The sequence below is a fragment of the Thamnophis elegans genome, chromosome 7, assembly GCF_009769535.1.
Source record: "Thamnophis elegans isolate rThaEle1 chromosome 7, rThaEle1.pri, whole genome shotgun sequence".
Taxonomy (NCBI): Eukaryota; Metazoa; Chordata; class Lepidosauria; order Squamata; family Colubridae; genus Thamnophis; species Thamnophis elegans.
The window spans coordinates 23,361,994-23,387,249 of record NC_045547.1 but is presented as its reverse complement, the minus strand read 5'-3'; the positions used below and the strand labels follow the sequence as shown (position 1 = coordinate 23,387,249).

The 25,256-nt window shown below is 42.9% G+C and overlaps 1 protein-coding gene across 1 annotated transcript; it reads left to right on the top strand.

Annotated features, from left to right (window-relative positions):
• The first annotated feature begins 2,420 nt into the window (after positions 1–2,420).
• LOC116511476 (protein mono-ADP-ribosyltransferase PARP12-like) lies at positions 2,421–25,013 on the top strand. The gene is made up of 12 exons (XM_032221538.1): positions 2,421–2,916; positions 4,598–4,733; positions 8,092–8,356; positions 10,937–11,050; positions 12,854–12,977; positions 16,264–16,462; positions 17,214–17,334; positions 19,400–19,496; positions 20,672–20,753; positions 21,440–21,570; positions 23,348–23,499; positions 24,573–25,013. Exons 1-12 carry the CDS (start codon positions 2,603–2,605, stop codon positions 24,830–24,832), a joined length of 1,995 nt encoding a protein of 664 aa, XP_032077429.1. The 5' UTR covers positions 2,421–2,602; the 3' UTR covers positions 24,833–25,013.
• Positions 25,014–25,256: the final 243 nt, after the last annotated feature.

The window sequence follows — 25,256 nt, the reverse complement described above, 5'->3', positions numbered from 1 at the left end:
TCGTGGCGACCAAAAGTGATTGAGTATTCCAAGTGTGGCCTTACCAAGGCATTATAAAGTGGCATTAACACTTCACGTGATCTTGATTCTATCCTCCTGTTTATGCAGCCTAGAACTGTGTTGGCTTTTTTGGCAGGTGCTGCCCACTGCTGGCTCATATTTAAATGGTTGTCCACTAGGACTCCAAGATCCCTCTCACAGTTACTACTATTGAGCAAGGTACCACCTATACTGTACCTGTGCATTTCGTTTTTCTTGCCTAAATGTAGAACCTTACTCTTTTCACCATTGAATTTCATTTTGTTAGATGTTTACTATTGTAATATTTTTCCTGCTTTTCTACTATTTGTTCTGGGTTTGCGCATTAAAATCATACACAGAAGTGCGAGACAAGACATTTGTGGCTTGCTCTGTATATTATATATACAGACAGTCTGTAAGCTTGGTCTGCTGTAGCAGAGAGGTCTGTTGACTTCCTCAGAAGTCACAGTCCCAAACTTTGGGACTTTGCCAGTTAACTTTGCACGACAAACATTTGGTCAACTCCTCAGGATCTGTCCAGTTAGCTCCCACTCCGAATGAATATGAGCGCCTTCCTCCAGTTTCCTAGAGAATTCCTTATGTTGGTCCTTTAACCTATTCAGCCTTATTGTTATGAAGTTTATAAGCCACCAGCTTCCCATGACTCTGGGGGTTCAGCTTTCACAGCCAGATGTTACTGCTATCAGTCTGTATTTTAACATTTTAGCATTCCATGTTAAGTCAACAAAACATGGTTTTAAGAGTGTTTTGTGCACCTGACCAAGAAACCAATTGTTTGTGAACCAATAAGCCAAAGCCATAACTTCACATAGAGTAATGTGATATGGGAAGCTAGTCTAACATCTTCATCTTTCTCACCTCTCATCTTTCATTCTCATATTAGTATTTTATGATTTACCAATTGTTACCTTATGATTTATGATTGTAGTAGTAGTAGTTGTAGTTAAGTTTATTTATAGGCCGCCCTTTTCCCTGAGGGGACTCAGGGCGGCTTACAACTTATATAGGAAGGGGAAACATACAAAGACATATAGGACAATACATAATTAAAAGAGTAAAGCAACATTCATTCAACATTCGGGCGGGGATGGAATATAATCTTTAACCCCAGGCCTGACGGGATAACCAGGTCTTGAGGGCTGTGCGGAAGGTCTGGAGGGTGGTGAGGGTACGAATCTCCACGGGGAGATTGTTCCAGAGGGTCGGAGCTACTACTGAAAAGGCTCTCCTCCGCGTAGTTGCCAGTCGACACTGACTGGCAGATGGAACTCGGAGGAGGCCCAATCTATGCGATCTAATGGGTCGTGAGGAGGTAATTGGCATATTATTGTATATTATTCTATAGTCTCTTTTGATTCTTATACCATAAAACCTAGCCCAAAGCTGTTTTTTCAAGAGTGTTGGAAGAAATGCCCATCTGGGTTCAGTTCCAAGTGGGGAGAACGTGATGGAGTGGAATGTGAGATATATTTATACCCTCTCTTGGGCTGAAAGAAATGTTCTTTCAAAGTGGGGAAAAAGACACTGGAGACATGGAGGCTGCTTGGAAAGATGGTTTATTGGTGGACAGGACCACATGGCTTCAGTCCTGAACAGAAAAGGTGATCACATGCTTCAATGTTGGTGGAGAAGAAGAGAAGGGCGGAGGGAGGGGATTGCTAGGCTTTTTATAACCTGTTCAGTCCCACCTGATGATGTAATGAAGAGGCTTGTGTTCTGAAAGGATGTTGGGTAATTCCTATTATACCTTAATAGCTTTCTCCTGGTTTGGATCTTGAGTCAGGGGCTAACACCCTGGTGCTGAAGGCCTTTTCTTTTGTAGATAAGATGGCCCAGTCTTTCTGGGTCAAGGTGGGGGCTGCTTTCCAAGACATGCTTCTCCTATCATCTAGGGCAGTATAATATGCTGCCTTTTTAATATTTCCTAGAATATTTCATTGTTCTAAGAGGGGTGGGTGCTAACTTTCTTCAAGAGGCAACCGGACTTACTGGTTTTTTTATTTGAAAAAGTTTCGCTTCTCATCCAAGAAGCTTCTTCAGATGCTGAAGAAGCTTCTTGGATGAGAAGCGAAACGTCTTCAGGAAAAAAAAACCTACAACCCCAGTTGCCTCTTGAAAAAGCACCTTTGGCACAACCATGACCTGGATGACTGAGGATCTCCACAGAAACGATCCCTAAGCATAATTTGGGAATCATTTTGTACTTTAAGCTTGGTTGATCGCCTAATGAAGAATCCTGGGCGAGTCCAAAGCTTGCCTCCTTCTGCGGCCCTTTCCGACAACCGTCGATTCGGAAGTAAAAGTTTCACTTCCCCCAGCCCTTCATCGCTTAGCAACCCAGTCGCACTTGTTCTTATCGGAGGAAGCTCCAGCTTTCAGTTTCGTTTCTCCGTGAAGAGAGAGTGAGAGTTAAAGAGCAGAATCGGGTGTGACCCCAGAGGGGTGGGATCAGCGTTCTCGAGAGGCGGAAATTCAGAGGAATCGATCGGCCGGAGTGAGTGGCTGGGTGGGTGGGCTGTGGGTTCGTCGCAGGGAAGGGGCGAGAGACTCCCGGGCCAGGATGGACGCGGGCTTTGCACAGGAAATCTTCCGGAGGGTGTGCGCCGCGGGCGGCTCTCTGAAAGTCAGTGAGATCAAGGGGCGCCTGGATTCGGGGCGCCTGGACTCGATCCTGCAGGACAAGACGAAATTCACCCTGGTGACCCGGGAGGACCCCCCCTCGGCGGCCGGCAGCGAAGAGCACCGTGTTGTCGTGGCCACCACCGCGGCGCGGCTCTGCCGGGATCACGGCAAAGGGAAGTGCGCCGGGGACTGCCGGCAGCTCCACCTCTGCCGGTACTTCGTCTACGGGAGTTGCCGCCAACAGGCCGCGAGGTGAGCCCATCACCCCAGGTGGCAAAGGGGAGGGTCGCTTGCGAGCGAGCGGATGGCGACCCGGGAGGGGGCGGGGGGCGCAGAGAGGATCCGGAGCCGCGTCCTCGGCTGGAGAGGAAGAATTTCGCTTTGCGCGGATCCTGGGAATTGAGTTGCCGGATGTGGTCCGGATTATTGCGGGCGAAAGGAATCGGTCTTAGAACCGCCCAGTCTCGGGAGGCACAATGGGCCATTTTCCGTGGGGAACTCCGGCAGGGCGGGAGCCGAAGTTCCTTGCCGGGTAGTTCGCGATTCTCATTCCTGATTCATTCAGGGGATTTTGGAGACGGCCGCTTTTCCGTCTGAGAGGCTCGCTCCGTTTTCCCCACCTGGTTAGGAAAAAAAAAGACTTTTAAAAAAAAATTGGAAAGACGCCTCCAAATCTTAGGGTCCTGATCGGGATGCTGTGTTTATATCAGTGGTTCCCAACCCTTTTTTTGGCCATGCCCCATCTAAGCATTTCTAAAATCCTGATGCTTCCCCCCCCCCCCCCATAAATCTTACTTTACTCAAAAAGTCAACTCTATTCACATGGAGGAAGCGTAAAAGGCCACTGGTTTATCTGGAAGACCCTTGGAATTTTCCCTAGGGAGGCTGCGTGCCTTGGAAAGGATGTCAAATTCTGGTCTTTGGTCATGAGGAAAACGGGGGGGGGGGGGCGATTCCCCGCCGGATATATATTTTCTTCAGTTGACTTTATACTTGCTATGAATGAAGCTGGGATAACACTTATGTGAGAGGTGTAAAATGGACTTTCCCAATCCAGCTTTTCCAAAGAAAATGTCTTATTGTCCCCATTTATCTGCATCCACTTCCTTTGTTCATATTTATGTTCACACTACCTTGTACATGTTTGACAGACAAACAAACAAATGTGGCAAATAAACAATTAAAACGGCACCCAGTTCTAGGCAGTCCTGGGACCTTTCAGAAGGAAGCTACTTTTGTTCTTATCTGTTTCTGGCCATCTTGTTTACTCTTTTCAAGACTTACTTGAACAGGAAGTGGAATGTTGTGCTGCTTTACCAGTTCAAAACAAGGTGTTTCTCTGCTTAAGTAAAAAGGGAATGAATAACAAACTGCTAACAACAAGGTCTGCCAGCAATTGAGTCTCCCATCGTTCTCCATTTACCTGTTTTATTCAGATCCTTCATTTCCCCCTCCCCAAAATTATATCGACATTGCAAAATTAGGATGTTTAAAAACATGATGTATCTAAAGCATTTATTGGCCAGCATCTTGTTGGAAGAAGCTTTCTAAGAAGCTTGCATTCCTCAAAAGCCTTGGTTTCCAAGTTGTTTTTTTTTTAAGCACCCTGGAATTCCAGGAAAAAATGAATCCATTTTCAGATGAGATCTGCCGATCATTTGCTTGGGTGGTAGCTGTACAGATTGCTTAGCATGAAATGGAAATAGTTTGCCATTGCTTTCTTCCTGAATTATATTATTTTTGATTCCTAGATTTTACATTGCCATCCTTGGAATTCCCAGGAAGGCCTTTGTTTAAGGGTTGACCCAGCTAAGCTTTCATAATCTGTGTACATGCCACTTTCTGCTCTGCTCATACCTATGAACAGTGTGTAGTTTAAAACTCAAATCTAGATACAATGACAAACCATGTTTCATATTTTCAAAACCTTTAGGAAACCATGCAAGTTTATCCATGACATTAAAACAGGCCACAACTTCTCTGTCCTAAAAGAACATGGTCTAGATGTCTTAAACTCTGATGAATTATGTCAACTGCTGCTTCAGAACGATCCTTCACTCTTGCCTGAGGTGAGATTATCACACACAATTGATGCTTGTTAGGCAATGAAATTTCCATTGTGCAAGATGTGGGCCACTGCACCATTCTAATTTGCTCAAGAAAATTCAATGTTGGGAGAATTTCATCGTTTACAGGTAGTCCTCAATTTAGGACTGTCGGCTGTGACCAGGGGGGCATTTGCCCAGGTTCACCTGGTGCACCAGTTGCGCCCCTACCAGAACCAGGAGGCACTCACGACAGTCACTCATGCCCTCGTGATCTCAAGACTGGACTACTGCAATGCGCTCTACATGGGGCAGCCTTTGAAGAGTATCGGGAGACTACAACTCGTCCAGAATGCAGCTGCGCGAGCGATTGTGGGTGCACCTCGGTACACCCACATTACACCTATCCTCCGCGAGCTGCACTGGCTACCGATCGGTCTCCGGATACGCTTCAAAGTGCTAGTTGTAACTTATAAAGCCCTTCATGGTATTGGACCTGGGTACTTGAGAGACCGCCTGCTGCCAGTTACCTCCCACAGACCCGTTAGATCGCACAGGGTCGGCCTCCTCCGGGTTCCGTCTATCAGCCAATGCCATCTGGCTACCACCTGGGGGAGGGCCTTGTCTGTAGCAGCTCTGGCCCTTTGGAATGAACTCCCCGTGGAGATTCGGACCCTCACCTCTCTCCAGGCCTTCCGGAAAACCTGGCTGTGCTGGCAGGCCTGGGGTTGATGAGTTCCCCTCCCCTCTCGACTTGTATAGCTGTATGACTCTTGTGTATTTTAATTATGTGTATTGTGTTTGTATCCCCTTTTCCCCTTTCGAGTTGTTCGCCGCCCTGAGTCCCTCCCGGAGAAGGGTGACATACAAATAAACTAAATCTAATCTAATCTAGGACCACAGTTGTGTCCAAAATTTCAGTTGCTTAAGTAGGACAGTTGTTAAGTAAGTCTTTCCCCATTTAACAACCTTTCTTGCCAGAGTTATTAAGTGAATCTGGATTCCCTATTGACTTTGCCTGTTGGAAGGTTGCAAAAGATGATCACATCAGCCCCGGATAGCTTCAGCTCTCATAAATTTGAAATGGTTGCCAGATATCCGAATTTTGATCATGGGGTTGCCGCAACCAGTTGTAAATCTGAAAACCGACAAGTCACTTCTTTCTGTGCCATTGCAGGTTTGAATGGTCACAAAATGAATGGTTGTAAGTCAAGGGCTACCTGTATTAAGTGGCACTTTTAGTGACTATCAGTGGTGATGAATCAGTATTTCTTTTTGGAGAGCCAGTTTATTTATTTATTTATTTTATTTTATTTTATTATTTTATTTTATTATTTTATTTTATTATTTTATTTTATTATTTTATTTTATTATTTTATTTTATTATTTTATTTTATTATTTTATTTTATTATTTTATTTTATTATTTTATTTTATTATTTTATTTTATTATTTTATTTTATTTGTATGCCGCCCACTCTCAAAGAGACTCAGGGCAGCTTACAGGTAAAAAAGGGAGGGGGAGACATACAAAAAATAAAAAACAACATTAAAAATTCAACAACACTCATAACTTAGGATGGGGCTGGATACATCAACAGCCCCAGGCCTGCCGGAACAGCCAGGTCTTAGTCGCTTTGCGGAAAGCCAGAAGGGTAGTAAGGGTCTGGATCTCAACGGGAAGATCATTCCATAGGGCCAGAGCAGCTACAGAGAAGGCCCTCCCCCGGGGAGTCGCCAGCCGACATTGACCGGCAGATGGAATCCGGAGGAGGCCTAGTCTGTGCGATCTTATAGGTCTCTGGGAGGTAACTGGCAGGAGGCGGTCTCTCAGGTAGCCAGGTCCGATACCATGTAGGGCTTTAAAAGTAACGACTAGCACCTTGAAGCGTGTCCGGAGACCAATGGGAAGCCAGTGCAGCTCGCGGAGGATAGGTATAACATGGGTGTATCTAGGTACACCCACAATTGCTCGAGCGGCTGCATTCTGGACTAACTGAAGTCTTCGAACACTCTTCAGGGGCAGCCCCATGTAGAGAGCGTTTGCTGTGGTGGTTAAGGCACTCGGCTAGAAACAGGGAGACTGAGTTTCAGTCTCATCTTGGGCACAAAGACTGACCTTGGGTTAGTCACTTTCTCTCAGTCCTAGGAAGACTGCAACAGCCAACCATTGTGGCCCAATTGCCAAGAAAATTGCAGGAACACGTCCAGGCAGTTGTCAGGAGTTGTCTGACTTGAAGGCCCCAAAAGAAACCCCAAACCAAAATGACCTCAATTATTGGCCTTAATATTTTTATTTTGGTTTAATCTTGCTTTCAAAGCCTCTATTGAATAAGTGGGGTATAATAATCTTCCAAATAAATGAAGAGCATAAATCTAAGGGTACAGCATAACTAACTTTATAATAAACAGACATAGTGTATACCAGTGATGACTAACCTTTTTCAGATCGCTTGCCAAAAGCAAGGGGAGCGCAGGGGGTTGTGTGTGGGCATGCCCACACCCATAATGCTATGCACGCGCCCCCTGCTTTTGGCATGTGATGGACCTGTTTTCCGTCCTCCTTTCTAGGAGCTTGGGGAGGGCGAAAACAGCCTCCCCCGCCCCTCCAGAGGGTGAAAAATGGCCCTAAAGGCAACCTGGAAGTTCAGGAATGGTGACTTACAGTTTCCCCTTAGGGCCATTTTTCACCTTCCGGAGCCTTCAGGAGGCTTCCCTGAAGCCTCTGGAGCGCAAAAAATGGTCCAACACGCAAACTGGAAGTCTGTTCCCGAAGGGAAGCCACTGGAGAGCGAAAAATGGCAGAAAAAGAAGGCCAAAGTCAGCTGGCCAATATGCACATGCACGCTGGAGCTGACAGGGCAACGCCTTGCATGCCCTAACAGATGGCTCCACATGCCACCTGTGTGCCATAGGTTCACCCTCACTGGTATATACTCTTGGGTTCCTTTAATAAGGCAGTGGAAAATTGTCATTGAGTGGTTTGAATAGCCACAGATATCAAACTGATGGCATCATGTTACCGTCACGTTACATTTTGCGATTTCCCCCCCATTTTCGCGGAGCTGGGGTGGGTGTGGCCTGCGTGTGATGCATCTGGCCCGGGGACTGCCAGTTTGACACTCCTGGAATAGGCATTTAGGAAAAAAGCAATCTATCAATGCAATCGGTGGTTATAGGTGTACCTTGCATACTAGAAGATGTGCACCTGGTATTGTGTTAGGATGGTTCCTGGCTCCATTTCTAAATGTCTCTGGAGATGCTCTAATCCCATGTTCTTTTTGAACATTTGTGCATTTACATCTTTGCTTGGCTCTAGAGATAGGCTAAATATATCCATTTGCTTCAAAGATACCAGTATAATATTTTCTTCTCTTTGTTAGATCTGTCCATATTACAACAAAGGGGATGGGCCTTACGGATCGTGCACCTTTAAGAAGATCTGTGTTAAACTTCATATATGCCAGTACTACCTCCAAGGAGAATGTAGATTTGGGAGTAACTGCAGACACTCTCATGATATCTTTAATCCTGATTGTTATGAAAAACTGGAGAAGTGGGGGATGAGCCAAGCTTTGATTAGTAAAATTCCATTGTTCTACAGGAATGTGTGGGACATAAAAAACAACATATCTTCAAAATACAGAGGTAAAGTACTTAATCCTGTTTGGAAATGAGTATTGTACTATTTTCAGTCTGATGCCGGCGGTGTTGGGAATACAGTTCCTAATTTTCCTGGATTCTGGGAGTTGTTATCTTTGCATAATTGGAAAGCAGTAAGTTGGGAGGTTTGCATTGTCAGAATCACCTCTTAGTATTGTAGCAGTTGGCTGGTTTGGGATGCACGAGCTTTGCATTGGGATAATTCAGATTTAAGTCTGACATGTTCAAGGAGTTGTGCAAGGATTACATCTGTCCATTTTGTATTATATGACCAGCTTGGTCATCTCTGAAAATAGAGAGAAAATAATTGCTGGTATTCCATGCTTTCTCATCTGCGTTTATCAATTATGAAATTGGAAACAGTATTAAGCAGGCTGTATTTGACTGTTTGCCAATTAGGATTGCATAGTTGAGTTTTAAATAATTTAGAAAGCTCATTTTTATCTGCTGCATGATTACTCGGCAGTTACCAGCCATTCTTTTTTAGCTCAATTTACAAGTCCTCACTTAAGGATGGCAATTTGGATTGGGATTTCTATAGCTAAGCAGTGGAGTCATTAAAATGTGACATGTGGTTGTATCACTTAGAAATAGCAATTCCTGCGGTCTCTATTTCTATTGTTGAGCACGGATCGTGGGTTGTTAAATAAGGATTTCTTTGTGACTTCCTGATGGCCTCTAATAGGAGGAGGAGCTGAGGTGGCGCAGTGGTTAGGGTGCAGTACTGCAGGCCACTTTAGCTGACTGTGATCTGCAGTTCAGCGGTGCAAATCTCACCGGCTCAAGGTCGACTCAGCCTTCCATCCCTCCGAGGTGGGTGAAATGAGGACCCGGACTGTGGGGGCAGGTTGCTGACTCAATTTGCTAAAAAGTCGTGGTTGTCCCAAAGATGCTTTTCAGGTGGCTTTCTTGGTTTTTCTTTTGAAGACATTTCGCTTCTCATCCAAGAAACTTCTTCAGCTCTGACAGGATAGTGGGGAAGGATTTATATTCCTTGCAGAGAGCTGGTCATTTGCATCCCTTTTAGAGCCGGGGGTGTCAAACTCACATCATCACAGTGGTTTCATGTGACGTATTGGGACTTTTTTGCCCTTTCGCTAAACCAGACGTGGGCGTGGCCAGAGTGTGACGCATCCAGCTCGAGGGCTGGGATTTTGACAGCCCTTTTTAGAGGGTCGTTTATCTGTGTCATCAGGGTCTGAGTTTATAGGACACATATAAAGCTTCAAGTGCTTCAATGACCCTCTAAAACAGGGGTGACAAACTCAAGAACCAGATGGGGTGGATCCGGCCCATGGGGTGCGTAGATCTAACCCACAGGGCCACCCTGGAAACAGCCCATTTTCGCTGGCAGAACTTTGGGCCACCACAGGTACCCCGACACAAGTGACATATAGCTGGCCACCCCCACTCCGCCTCTCGAGGTCAAACACAACACTGATGCAGCCCTCAATGGAATCAAGTTTGACACCTCTGCTTTAAAAGAAGCCCTAGCTGTTTTTTTGGGGATCAAAAGAAAATAAGACTTGGTGTTCTTTCCGGGGAAACATGGTAATTCTTCTTTCAGGTCATTGGAAGACAATTTCTAGTCAGGGCAAAGGTTTTTTTTCTTTTTTTACTCGAAAGGCTTATAGGGGTTTCTAGTCACAAATAAAATGTAGATACGGTGGTACTTGGCTTTCAGTTTGGAATTACTTTGTTTAAGCCACAAAAGACTTCAGAATTTTTGTGACCTATTAACGTAGGTTTAGTATTGTGGGGGTTCTGATCCTGCTGCCCTACTCATGGAAGCAGTATTCTGGGACTATGCTCCCATGGTCTTTAGAGATCAGTTCTCAGGTTGATAAGCCTACTAAAGCTGGGTGAAGGTTGTCAATAACTCTTCTATTCAAACCTTATCTCAGTGTGTGCATGTGAAGTTCTCAGAAGTTCATTCATTAAAGGCGCTAAATGGATTTGTTTTATTCTAAAAAAGACAGTACCATGGTACCCATCGTTAATTAGTTAAGGGAGGCACGATGCATACAAAAAATGATGAGTACCAAACAGTTTTTTTCCCATAAGGAATAATATAGTAAGCCACAAGGCAGCCAGCACCTATAAGTTACAGCTTGTGTGTTGAGTACTGGGACAAACATTTTGTGTCAAAATGCATTAAGTACTAAGTTCAATGAGTTTCAGTTGAATACCAAAGTACCACCATATCATTTTATTTGTGACTAGAAACCCCTATAAGCCTTTCGAGTAAAAAAAGAAAAAAAATAAACTTTTAAGGTGTTAAGGTTTTGATGATTAAACAGAATAGATTATAAAATGAAGAGAGTCGTGATATAATTTTAGAGACAATTGTCTCTAAACAATTGTACTTATAACTGCTATGAGGAATATATGAAGCCACTCTCTATATCTTTATTTTTTCCTATATTTTTGCTACTTTTTTCTTTTTGCACTTACAGCTTTTTCTTTTTTCTCTCCCTTTCTGCTTCTTTTCTGCTTAATTTTAGTTTGCATTAGTTTTTGTGATTCTACAGCTGATCTGAGTACTTTTTTTTTTTTTCCCTTGAGGGCGATTGGGAGAATTGGAGGACGTAAGAGAAAATCAAGTAGTGTCCACCACAGACATTGATGGATTAGATACGATTTGCTTATACCACATTAGGAAAAGTTGTAGCTTTCAAGGTAAGTTGGGTAAAACCAATTGGTCACGTTTTCCCTGTTTCTGATATGCTTTATATGAATGTTGTCATTTCTCACCACACCCTTAAAATCATGGAGTTAGAAAACATCATTTAGGCCAGGGGTGCCAAACTCAAAGCCTGTGGGCCACATCTGGCCCACAAGGTGCTTAGATCTGGCCCGCAAGACCTTCCTGGAAACAGTAAAGGATCAGCCTGTTGTGGTCAGTGAAAATGGAGCTTGGGAGGGCCACTTGTGGCTGCCCCAAGCTCTGTTTTCACAGGCAGAGGGTTGCAGGAGGCTGTTACAGCTGAAAACATAGATTGCAAGGGCCGTGCACAGCCCTCTGAGCTCCATTTTCGCTGGCACAGGGTTGGAGGAGGTTGTTGCAGCCAAAAATGGAGCTCAGGAGCTTGTTTTCACTGGCAGAGTGCTCAGGCCACCACAGACGCCCCTGACATGAGTGACATTGGGCTGGCCACGCCCCGCCCCACCCCGAGGTCAAACTCTGATGCGGCCTTCAATAAAATTCAAGTTTGACACCCCTGATTTAGGCTGAACCCAATCCTTGTTCAATACAGAAATCCAAAATAAAGGATCCCTAGATTAATGGCTCTTTGATCTCTTTCTGTATGGAGACCATCACCATTCAGAAAAAAATGGCTTCCCTTGTCAATCTGGTCTTGGATTTGTGTCTTTCCAGATACCATGAAATTGACCTTTAGCATCTTTCAGAGCAGCTTATATGTAGACCGCAGGACTTCTTCAGCTCTGCCCACCACCCACTTCTAATACGGTGCTTTCAGTAGAAGAAAAAATGTATTAATTTCACATTTGTGCTGTGAAGTGAGGTTGTCATCTTGCTGTTAATGACGTATGTGTGAATGAATAATTAAGAGCTAGATCTACCATATTTAGGCTGCAAGTATCTGGACTAATTATTCAGCAAAGAATTATGGAGCCTTACGGTTCTTTTGTGGAACTCACTGTTCTAACCTAAGCTTCCCCAAACCACGAAGCAGACTCCTTGTCCTGACAAAAAACCCTTTTTATTAAGTTACTGTGAATTCCTCTCATTCACATCCAGGAAAGTCGTTCAGGGGTGAATATACAGTCACAGACCTTACCTGGCTTGGAGAGCTGCCAGGCTGGTATCTTCAAAACTTGGCAAGGAGCCTCTGAGAGTCACAAACCAATCAAATGAACTAATTGTCTCTTGCAAACTCCACTCCCCTTTCGCTCCTGTTTTATTCCCTATGGGAGGGGCCATTTATCAGCCACCTGCGGCCTTACTCCGAAGTCGGCCCTTGCTCCTTAGCCAATCCCTTCATATGGCAACTCTGTGCATGGAACAGGGTCCAGTTGTTCATCTGCCTCACTGATGTCTGACTCCAAAGGCAGCTGATAATTGTCAGACAGCCCATCTCTGCCTCCAATGCAGATCCCTCATCAGAGCCTTCCCCAGACTCCAGGACTGGCCCATGTTCCTCCCCACCCTCTTCACTGTCTGAATCTGCTGCCAGCTCCGCTGTCGGGCCACAACACTCTCTTAGAAACTCGAGGTCTGTTTCATAATACCTTTGATGATTTCTGATAACCAAAGAATAATTATGCAATGATGTATTGCATATAAGTATTTGCAAAAGAGAAAATAAAAGGTGTAAAAATGGAACATTTGCAAGAAGCTCACCACCCCTGTATGCCTGGCATTTTCATCAGTATAAATTCCTTACATTGCTCCTTGAAAAGTATCTTAATGGATCAAGAATATAATATAACATAACGTGGGTTGGTTTGTTTATTTAGATAAATGTACCCGAGTTCACTACGATTTGCCATATAGATGGCAAGTTTTAAATGGTACTTTGTGGAAAGACATGGACAATATGAAGAAAATTGAACAAGCCTTCTGCGACCCAGGCAATGAAAGGTATGAATGTAGTAATAATTTGTTCTTATAATAACATGTTCTTTTTCGACTTGAATTGTATTGATGCTATTTTTTCTTCCTTTTTTCTTCTTTGAACATTTTAATGCATGTTTTAACTGGTTTTTTAATGGTTTGCCTATTATTGTAATACGTAGAAGTGATATGAAACATTTTAATATAAGCTTCCTGTGTAAATTAGAGGCGTGTGTGGGGAAGTTTCAAATCAGTTTTGACTCCTGATGAAATTCCTGGAGATATCCATCCAGTTTTCTTGACAACATCTTTGGAAGTGGTTTGCCATTGCTTTCGTCCTAGATCCATGATGGTGAACCTGTGGCATGAGTGCCACTGGTGGCACGCAGAGCCCTCTCTACGGGTACACAAACTGTTGCCCAACTCAGCTCCACCATTCATGTGTGTGCACCTCCCGCTGGCCAGCTGATTTTCGGGTGTCTGCCGCTCATGCATGGGGGCGGGGCACTTGCGGGAGACAAATGCACATGCATGGGGGGGCGGCATAGTCCCCCCTCCCCGTGGCCAGTTTTTGCTCCCAGGAGGTTGCAGGGAGGCCTACTAGGCCCAAAACATGGTGCAGGGGAGGGTCATGCACAGGGGGAGGGGCACATGGGGGAGTCACATGCATTTGCAGGGGGTGGAGCACGTGGGGGGTCACACACATTGCATTATGGGTGCAAGGCAAGCAGGCTTTCATTACGTGACAACAAAAAATGTTAGTCATCACTGTTCTAGGTTACCCAACTGGCATAAATCTCATAATCAAAATGTGTGCAATTCTTGATACTTCCAATCATGCATAAATCCTGTTTTGTGTTACTCTGTTTCTAGATTTACATTTACTGTACATACAGAGTAATCAGTTACAGATAGGAAGTGAGTGAGAAAAGCTAAATCTTTCCTCTCAAGCTTCTTTGTTTGCCAAATTTTTCCCTCTGGTAGACTACTTCTCAATCACTCAGGAATATATTAAAGAAGAGCGCAAAAAAAAAAAAGAGGGTTTTCTCATTCTATATGCAGATCCTAATCTGAATCGGGATGTTATCCATTTACTGTAAATAGAATCTGAAAGTGGATTATGTGCTTCATATAAATAACTTTTAGACTCATGTAAGTTACACTTCAAGTTACAGTTCGGCGGTTCAAATCCTTAGCGCTGCCAAACGGAGTGAGCTCCTGTTACTTGTTCCAGCTTCTGCCAACCTAGCAGTTCACAAACATGTAAAAATGCAAGTAGAAAAATAGGGGCCACCTTTGGTGGGAAGGTAGCAGCATTCCGTGTGCCTTCAGCGTTTAGTCATGCCAGCCACATGACCACGGAGACGTCTTCGGACAGCGCTAGCTCTTTGGCTTTGAAATGGAGATGAGCACCGCCCCCTAGAGTTGGGAACGGCTAGCACATATGTGCGAGGGGGACCTTTACCTTAAGTTACACTTAAGATTTTGATGAAGTCAGTACAAAAGGGCATAGAGTTCAGTTGGTCCCAATTTACTCTGGAGTTTTATTAGTGTGACTAAATTTCTCCTTTCGCCTCTTTTGAGTTTGCAAAGATGAGAAGAATGGAATAATGGAAGGGGAGATTTTCAAACATTTTGATTTTAAACAAAAGCCTAATACTAATAGAGTACTTACCGTTAGCCTAGTTCTGTCCAGAGTTTGAGAGTTGTACCAGTGAAATGCAATATAAGTTAATATATCTCATAAATATAAAAATAATACAAGTCCTTTCAGTTTAAGTTTCATAGAAATGGTCTCTTTTATGGCTATGATGCCAGCTAGTTATCATTCTGGCTTTACAGTGAGTTTTTAAATAAGGTCATATGCTTAGTTATTGCTGTGGTTGTGAAGCACTTTATGCTTGAAACAATGCCTTTTATACATATTTTTTGCTTTTTTTAAAAACACCTTTTTCGGTGACATGTTTAAGGAATAATTGTTTCAGAATTCAGATTGAATTTTTTACGTTTCTGGATTTCTCCTTTAGAGTATCTATATTTTTGAACGCTGTCCATCTTTATCCTAGATTTTTAAAAAAATTCATTTCTTAGATTTGGTTTTGGGATTGTGCTCCTGAGGTTGGGTAAAGCTGATTTTGAGTGAAAGCATTCTTGTCCTAAATTAGCTTCACTTACCCTTAGAAACATAGCAAATGTGACACAGTCACTATTGTAAAGGATGGAAAGCTAAAAGTTTTCTTTCCATGCAGAAAATATTTCTCATTGTTCTAATATATTTTTCTGGTTTCCATAAAAAGATCATGAAAATAGAAGAACTATGGTGAATCTTTTGGGCTCGGCATGCCAAAAATTCAGAAAATGGCTACCTTGACTCTTCTGGCATGTTTTACACACACACACACACACACACACGGAGGGAGGGATTGGGCAGCCTATAAATTTAATAAATAGAATAGAATAAAATAGAGGGAGGGAGGGAGGGAAGGGGAAGGGGAGAGAATAAACAATTGTCTATTTCCTCCTCCTCCCATCTAGGCCATGCTGTGGCACTCAGCATTAGGTATTAGTGAACACTGATGGGTCACCCAAAATGTTGTGGTATGCTTGACAGGAATGTCATAGCTCACCATCTCTGAAATAGGCTAGAACAGTGATGGCTAACATTTTTTCTTGCGCAAGCGACTCCCCACCTGCGCATGTGCAAGTGACCCCCCACCCGCACATGCGTTTGTGACCCCTGCGTGAGGGTGGGATTTTTGCCCTCCACAGGCTCTGGAGGCTTTCCTGAAGCCTGGGGATGGCAAAAACAGCATCCCTCTGGCCTCTGGGGGCCCAGGGAGGCCGTTTTTGCCCTCCCTAGGCTTCAGGAAAGCCTCCTTAGCCTGGGGAGGGCAAAAAACAGGCTCAACAGGCTAACTGTAAGTTTGGAAACAAACTTCCTGTTTGCCTGTTGGGCCTGTTTTTCGCCCTCCCCAGGCTTCAGGAAAACCTCTACAGCCTGGGGAGGGTGAAAAACGGTTCAATGGCCCAACCGGAAGTTTGGGAATGAACTTCCGGTTGGCCCATTGGGCCGTTTTTTGCCCTCTGGAGGCTCTGGAGGCTCTCCTGAAGTCTGGGAAGGACAAAAATGGCCTCCCTGGGCCCTCCAGAAGGCTGAAAATCAGCTGGGGGCTGAGGGCTACCAAGGGCTGCCATGCCGGCAAATATGGCTCCTCGTGCCACTTGTGGCACACGTGCCATATTTTCACCATCACGGGGTTAGAACAAACCTTTAAAAAAAAGTTCTAACTTTTTAACATCCCATTGTCCACAGTATATTGCAATTGGGAGGACCGGAACAGACATCATTCATCCAATATATCAATTTCTCCAGTATGACATGGGGCTCTGCTAAAATTAGACGGCTTTCCACACCATCTTCTGTGACCAAGCCTCCGCACTATATTCTTACAACAGATTGGATCTGGTACTGGAAGGATGAACACAATCTATGGAAAGAATATGGGAAGCAAGTAAGCCTTACTAACATTGTAATCATGTTGTCATCTTCTTCATGCTGTATAGCAGGTTTCTCAACCTTAGCAACTTTAAGATGAGTGGAGTTCAACTCCTAGAGCAGTGTTTCTCAACCTTGGCCACTTGAAGATGTCCGGACTTCAACTCCCAGAATTCCCCAGCCAGCGAATGCATTCGCTGGCTGGGGAATTCTGGGAGTTGAAGTCCGGACATCTTCAAGTGGCCAAGGTTGAGAAACACTGTCCTAGAGTTTCCCAGCCAGCCAGAGAAACATAGCTGCATAGCATCCTAATGACTTGGATGAAAAAGTTCCTAATGACATTTTCTGTTCGGTCTGTAGCTCTCTGTTCTTTCATGGAGGAAGGATTCACCTCCAGCATTGAGAAGAAAATGGGGAAATCCCTTGCACTGACCCTTGGTCACAATAGAACAGTAATGCTGGGGCTAAGCAGCAAATATATTATGGTGCCTGACTGTTAATTTGGACTCTCTTCCAGGAACATTAAGTGGCATCTTTAACTGGCTATCCTAACCCAAATATTCTGGCTTTATTTTTACAACTCCACCAAGTACAATAAAATGACCCTTCATGTTTCCAGCATTTTCAACATACATTTGAATCAGCAATCTAGAAACAGATAACTCATTCTAATTCTTAAGAAAGTCCTTTTTAAAAAATAAAATTCAAAGAACCTAGATTTTTCTGGAGTGACGTGCAAATGCTTTTGTTTGGTTCTGTGATGTCAGGATGGTGATCATTTTGCTGCTACTGTGACCAGCTTTGACTTGGAGAAAGCCTACCAGTCTGAAGCATTTACGACCCTCAAGTTCTCAGCTGGGAAACAGAATTATGAAATTGATTTTAAAGGTGTGTTTTCCCTTTTGTATCAGCTGAGCTGTTTGGAAACAGCAATAGGTTTAAAAAAAATCCATGTTGATCTGCCTTGGCCATAATATTTGGTTCCTTTAGCCTAATATTGTCTATTAGGAAGAAAGGTCCATCTGATTAGAAATTAAGCAAGCAGGTTTTGCATTAATAAACTCGGATATAATTAAGTTGTCATGGTTCTTAAATTGTTTCGCCAATTCCCTTTTCATGGTCTTAAGGATAATACCATTATTAGACATACCCCACCCCCCAAAACCCCTTCAGACTCCCTTGTTTTTTATAGATATTGTAGCAGTGACAGTCCTGAACTTCAAACAAGTAATTATAAATTGCTTTGTTAGCAATAGCAGTTAGGCCAATGGTAATCAATCTGGTCCCTACTGCCCACTAGTGGGTGTTCCAGCTTTCATGGGTGGTAAGAGTTTGCTGTAACTCTGCTTTATACATTTTATAAAGTAAATTTACTTCCCTACTTTATAAATCACCATTACTGTGGAACCGGTGGGCGGTTAGAAAATTTTACTACTAACAGAGATACATAAGTGGGCGGTAGGTATAAAAAGGTTGACTACCCCTGAGTTAGGCTTATACACCGCACCACAGTGCTTTACACAATGGGTGGTTCACAAAGTCAACATTATTTGCATATTGCCCCTAATAATTTGGATTCTCATTTTACCGACTTTGGAAGGATGGAAAGCTGGAAGGATGGAAAGATTCGGGTTAATGTCAGGGTTCCAAGTAACACCCCTAACGAAAGAAGACTCCGAGGCTTGAGATTCCTCTAAGTTCCATTTTATTAGAAATGTCATATTGGCACAGCTGGGAAAACCCGAATCTGAAAGTTCAAGTCCCTGCCCAGCACCCACAGGTCCATCACATGGTCCAATCAAACACCATCCCAACTGAAGATGCCTCCCAGTCACGCCACTCCAGGTGCAGGGCAAGATGTCCTTGACTCTCTGAGAAAGAAATGTTATTTTGACTATATTTACCCCACTCCATATAATCCCCCTCCCAGTTCCCACAGTAATCAATGTGGCAGGACCGAAGGCCCAATGCAAAAAATGGCTTCCAGGCCTGAGAAGTCAACCTTGAATCCTGTCAGGATCGAACTCTATTGGCAAAATTAGCTTGCAATACTACGTTCAAACACTGTGCCACCAGAGATCTTACCCTTACTCATTATCCACAAAGATATGTTCAAATTGCCCCCACTTTAGTCGTAAAAGTGAATAGGTTACACAGTGATAAAAAGCCATTTGTCCTCAAATCAAATGGTCTTGACTGTGATTGAACGACTATGCACCTGGCTTAAAAATAGCTGATCAAGGTGGATAAAGCTGTTATGTAAAGTCCCCAAAAACCTGCCCTCTCTGTTACATGCAAATTGCTGGAGAATCATACATCTCTATTAATCAGGTTCAACTGTATTGGATCATCTTCTAGGGCCAAATTCATGGATAGTATCTTCCAAGTTTGTAAACCGCAAAGCAAAAGAGGTCTGTGGGTCTCTGCTTGAGTGGCCTTGCTTGACAAATAACTTTGATCTTTAAAGCATTAATATAATTTGGAATCAGGGTTGTATAAGAAAGAGAATAAGTCAACTTGGACCCTTTCATGTCTTGGTTAACAATAAAAGAGATTTTTGAATAGAGTAAGGAGTTTTGAGATAAGCAGGTAAGGCTAGGTCACCTTGACTTTCCATTTGATTTTAGGAGTAGATTTTTATTTGCGCCAATTTTCAATTAAAAATCAAATTGGAAACTTGGTAAGTCAGATCAGTGGGCAGAAGGGGGCTTAACGTGCCTTAGATAAAGGTAAATAATCTTTGGGGCCAGAAGCACCTTTGATATTTTGTAGGGAGAACGATGCCTACAAAACATGTAAGAGTTCCAAGAAAAGCTGCATTGTTCTTATCTGGTGTAGATAACCTAGCGTTTCACCTTCTTAGAATCCAGCTAGTATTCTAGACAGACTTTGTTTTCATTCTTAAAGGCACAAATTCAATGTTTTGAGAGATGTTTATGTGGGTATTTTTCAGCCATGAAACAGAAAAACCTGAAATATCACACGGAAAGAAGTGTTTGTAGACGGCCTAGGTTTGTATCTAAGGAAGACGTGGAGAAAAGGAAAAGCAGGTTGGTGACTAGTTTTTTTTTTGGCGGGGGAGGGAAACACACCTCATAATTTGGTTTGTAATTTGAAAAGTATGTATGTGCCTAGATCTCTAGAACATTATGCTTTTCCTTGGGATTCTGTTAATCCAGAGAAGTACATTTTACAGACCATTCCAACTGATTTCCCCAATCTGGTTCCTTCCAAGATCAGTAAAAAAAATTACTGGTCCAACACCAGTAAAATTCTTAGCAAGTTGTCAATTCTGTGGAAAATGGGATGCTAGAAGCTTGAGGAAGTCCAATTTAAGGTAAGGAAAGAGAGCCGAAATGACTATTATATGATGTATCTGCTCTCTGTGTGGCCTGAAGAGAGCCCTAGTGCAGAGGTTAAAGTTCAATAACATATAATGAGGGGCACTGGAATTCAAGGATACCCACAGGATTGGTTAAAAAAAAAGGTCTAAACGGTAGCCATGATAGTGTCAAATTTTTACCGTTTTTTTTTTAATGTGCATTTTATGTGGGGATGAAACTAAGTGCTCTCAATGTAAACCAAGAATAAGGAAAGAACTTCACTCACACAGATTTAAACGTATGGCTGGTTGCTTCAGTTTCCTCTCCCTCATTCAAGTTATACTGTATTTTTCGGAGTATAAGACGCACCAGAGTATAAGACGCACCAAGATTTTGAAGAGGCAAATTAAAAAAAAAAGTTTTTGCACTCTGCAGACCTCCCAAAAATGGCCAGTTTTTCTTGAAAGCTTGCCTGTTTTTTGACAAAAAAGGGTATGCATAGCCTTTAGGAGGCTTGTACAGTGCTTCTGGGGGCTGGGGAGGCATAAACAAGGAAAAAAACCACCTTTTTTTGCTAATTTTTGCCCTCCCCAGCCCCCAGGATCACTCTGGAAGCCGCCTAAAGGCTATGCACAGCCACGGCCATTTTTGCAAAGGTGGCGGGGTTTTGGGAGGCCAAAAATGCTGTATTTAGTGTATAAGACACAGCGAGATTTTCAGCCTCTTTTTTAAGAGAAAAAGATGCAACTTATACTCTGAAAAATACAGTAGGTGTTTTTAACAGTTGCTTCAAAGTCACATTCCAAATCAGAATTCCTTGACTTTGCTTGATGAACATTTCTTTCCCCTTTGCATTATATAAGAGAGAGTTGGGTTAATTCTGCAATCTCTTTATTTACAAGCAAAACAGAGCAATCAAAGGGAAGCGGTACAAACATTCCACCTCACTGGGACAAGACAGCTTTACCAGAACTGGGATATAAGGTAAGTTTTACCAAACTAGGTAGATGGGTCTATATTCCCAGTGCAGTCATTCAACTCAGAATTTTACTCTCTCTCTCTCTCTCTCTGTGTGTGTGTGTGTGTGTGTGTGTGTGTGTGTGTTTGTTTGTTTTAAGTCAGGTATTGTGCACAGTGGCATCATAACAAATAGCCAAAGGCTATTACTATGGACTACAAATGCTGGCATTCCATCTTTGGCAGGTCCTGGTTTTAAAGCCCATCATTATTCAGGTTTTCTTAATCCTTTACTTTGAATATCCCAAAAGTGCTTTTCAAGAGGCAACTGGACTTTCTGGATTTTCTCTGAAGATATTTCGCTTCTCATCTAAGAAGCTTCTTCAGCTCAGACTGGATGGTGGGGAATGGAAGGATTTACAGTCCTTACAGACAGCTGGTCATTTGCATTCTTTTCTTTAAAAAATGTAAATGACTAACTCTCTGCAAGGAGTATAAATCCTTCCATTCCCCACCATCCAGGCAGAGCTGAAGAAGCTTCTTGGATGAGAAGCAAAACGTCTTCAAAGAAAATCCAAAAAGTCCAGTTGCCTCTTGAAAAAGCACCTTTGGGACAGCCATGACCTGGATGAGTGAGAATCTCCCCAGACACAATATTAAATTTTCCTCCTATTTTTGAGGCCCATATTTATATCCTTTTTTCCCCTTTGCAGCTGATCAGCCTCCTTCCATCCTCCAGCGAGTACGTAAAAGTCCAGACTAACTTTCAGCGTACACTGCCCAGGGTCACAATATCGGCCATCAAAAGAATCCAGAATATGTCTCTTTGGGAAGTTTATCAGTGGTATGTGCAAACTGGCTCCAATGTTGTCATTGGCTTCTCTGAAATTGATTTTTTTTCCAAAAGCTCCATGTTCCTGTTGCATAGCAGAATGCTGGATTAAAAGAGAATACTTCCTTGCAAGAATTTCTCAGGGTTATTTAAATTCAAAGTATTGAGGGTTGATCCTGGTTGTATTGCCAGGGAGCAGAGAATTTAATTCTTTCTTAAACTTTGGGGATTGCTCTCTGATGGTCACATAGCTAATAATCTGGTTGAAAGCTTCTGTCTTCATGTAAAGTGGTTATTTCCAGTTCCTAGAATGTAAATAGGGTTCCTTTTTTGTGGCAAAATGTTCATTTTGTTTGCCATATCTTTTCACCGGTAGTGTGAAAGCTTTCCTTTATCATAGTGCAAATATTGCGTATTGGACCCGGGTGAAAATCCATTTGCTAACTGTAACATGCATTGGCATCCATCAGTCTCAAAAGACTGTGGTATCGTGCTCTGGAAAGAGCTAAAGCTGGAGTGTCCTCTCCAGAGCACGAGGCCTGGGTAGATTAATATGGAGGATAGACTGTTATCCAAGCAGCATATTCCCCCCTCTGCACATTGCTGAAATAATCCAATGGAACGGCAGAACCAATACAATTGTTTCCAGGTATGTCACAGGAGTTACAAGAACGTGGTTGTACACAATCACAAACTGCTTCCGGAATTCCAGCTCTAGATTTTGCCTCGAGGTTGACTCCTGAAGCCTGTTCCAATAGTGGATATAGCCACAAGGCAGTGGAGGATTGTAATCAGAATTTCCCTTCTTCTAAAAGATGGTTTTGCCGCTTTATCTGCAGTTGGGGCGCAAAACCCTCTTCCACCTTCAAAACCATTGACCGTTTTCTCCTGTAACCCTGGAAAGGAGCCCTTACGAGGTGCTACCAGCCGGGCCAGCTGGACCAAGGTTTTTTTTAAGGAGGTGTTACTCCTCCATCACTCACCTTTTGTCCTGGCTTGTGACAGGCAGAGCCTGGTTTCCCAAACTTTGGGCCCAGGATGGCGGGTGTTATTGTAACACGAGGAATCCATTATCATGTTTAAGGAAGACTTGGGGATGTTACCTTGGAACAATGTTTCACAACCTTGGCAATGTTCGGATGCCTGGACTTTAACACCTAGAAAATTGTGGGAGTTAAAAGAACTGAAGAAGCTTCTTGGATGAACAAGCGAAACATATTCAAGGGAAAAAACCCCAAGGAAGTCCAGTTGGAATCTGGATGATAGACGTGAGGGAGTTCACACATCTTAAGTTGGAAAACACTGACTTAGATTAAAGCGCACAAATCATGGAGCTACTTACATGTTGCAAGTAGAAATAAAAAGAGCTCTGCGGGACACATATTGAAGATTCGAAAAGAAGTTTTTATTTTTAAAATATTTTTCTGAACAATGAAAATATTTCCAAAACCTCTCTTTGTAAATGATGCATAAAGGAGGTATGATGTGAAGGAAGCAATCCTGGGTTTGGAAACACCCCAAATAAGAAACCAAGCTAACATATAAAAATATTTGATTCAACTTCAGTTTTCAGAATTTTATGGAAACAATAATCACTGAGAAAATTTTTAAAAAGCTGTATATTCTGAGTTTCGGTGTCTTCCTTGCACCTCCCTTAAAAGGTGCTGAGGTTGAGAAATACTGATTAAGAGATATCTGGGTAGGATTCTTAGCATCAGGTATCCCCTTGCCAGTTCCCATTTTATTTTCCCATGAACATATTTGTGTCGGTTATTTTTCATGTTTACAGGCAGAAGGAACAAATGAAGAAAGCAAATGGAGGAAAGGATGTAGATGAAAGGCACCTGTTTCATGGAACAAGTAAAAACCATGTAGATGCCATCTGCCAGCAGAATTTTGATTGGAGGATCTGTGGTGTTCATGGTACAGCTTATGGCAAAGGTAAACGTCTACGGTGTTTTGAACGTAATAATTTAATTGAAGTTGATAAACTTCCTATACTTCTGTACCATCTTTTTGAATTCAGATGTTAGCAAAAGTGGATGGGGAACACTGACCATCCAGATGTTGTTGAATTGGGTTCTAGCATCTGTCTTCAATGACTGCATTGGCTGGAAATAATGGATCTTGACATCTAACGTATCTGAAGAGCATCTGATTAAAGAGATGTAGTAAAGTATTTAGCAGGAACACCCCCCCCCCGGCCTAGATTTAGTAAGGGGTGAGCTGCTGGGGATTTGCAGGGGTTCAGGAGAACCTTTAGCTAAGATTCTGTGCAGTTTGGAGAACCCCCAAATCCCACTCCGGGCTGGCCACGCCCATCCCATCCTTCCCAGGAGTCCCCACGCAGCCCGTTTTGGTTGCAGGTAAATGCAGGGCGCGCACGAAGACTTGGGGACAGCTAAAAACAGGCCTAGTGGAATTTTGGGAAGGCCAGAAATGGGCTTGTTTCCAACCTCCAGAGTGCCTCCAGAGCCTGGCAAGGCCGTTTTCACCCTCCCGGAGGCTCGAAAAAAGTCTCCCAAGCTCGGTGAGGGCAAAAAGCCCCCCCCCCCGCCATGGTGCAGGAGGGCAACTAGGCTACACCCATCCCCAGCACCCACCCTTGCTAAAAACTTTGAAGCCCACACCTATATAGTAATGTGCAAAACCATCATTCAAAGTATGGAAGGTTCAGTTCCTCCTTTGGGTTGTGCTGATCCAGCTGTTCTGGGGCTAGATTGGCCCTGTTTGAAGACCATACATGATTTCAAATTTTAATATTAATTCATTTGCTGCATTTATATCCTGGTATCCAGAAGGTTAGGCTGGCCACATCATAATCATCTCTAGTTTTATCCTCACCAAAGTGGATGGGGCTGAGATGTAGTGAGTGTGGATGTATGGATTTGACCAGTATGGATTTGAATGTTGGTCTTCCCAATCCCTGTTTGGCATTAAAACCACTAAATACGCTACAATTTTGTTGAACTTATAGTGTGGCCTCTTTTTCCTTATGTCTTTCTTCTTTATAGGAAGTTACTTTGCAAGGGATGCTGCATACTCTGATAACTACAGTGCAGTCAGTTCTTCTAGCAAGACCATGTTTCTCGCCAAAGTATTGGTGGGAGATTTTACAATGGGCAATTCTTCCTATCTCCGCCCCCCTGCCAAAAATAACGACAGCAGTCTTTTCTATAACAGCTGTGTGAACACTCTCCTGAATCCATCCATTTTTGTCATTTTTGAGAAGCACCAGATTTATCCAGAGTACCTGATTGAGTACAAAGATTAAATTTGTGAGTAGATCGTGTATTCCTGTTTAACACGCTGCTAAATGAGCTACTTTCTGGATGACCATTGAAGACCTTAGCCTGTCATGTTAGCAATATCAGCATTTCGTTGAGTGATTTTAAAACAAGTTTTTAATAGATTAAAAAGATATCCTTTCTCTTCCATTCTCTCTCAAATTGTGCATCATAAGTGAAAAAAGCAGACTTAATTTTTACTGTCAAAACTCAATAAATGTATGAATGTTAAGTGCTTTTTAGAAGAGACTAGAAGAGATGATTGCTTTCTCAAGGAGGAATAATTTTGCTTCGATTATACTTGTTCTGATAGCTATATGTCATGTAAAATCCAAGATGATGCTTTCATATTCAATGGGAAAATTTAATCAGTGGAATCATAAATGACTCATTGACTAGGTTTTCTTAAAA

Bases quoted from the DNA above. Each gene is read 5' to 3' on its own strand.
- LOC116511476 (XM_032221538.1), top strand. From the start codon at position 2,603: ATGGACGCGGGCTTTGCACAGGAAATCTTCCGGAGGGTGTGCGCCGCG. The intron at 16,463-17,213 runs GTAAGCCTTACT...CTGTGATGTCAG, and splicing joins GGAAAGAATATGGGAAGCAA to GATGGTGATCATTTTGCTGC. The intron at 21,571-23,347 runs GTATGTGCAAAC...TCATGTTTACAG, and splicing joins CTTTGGGAAGTTTATCAGTG to GCAGAAGGAACAAATGAAGA.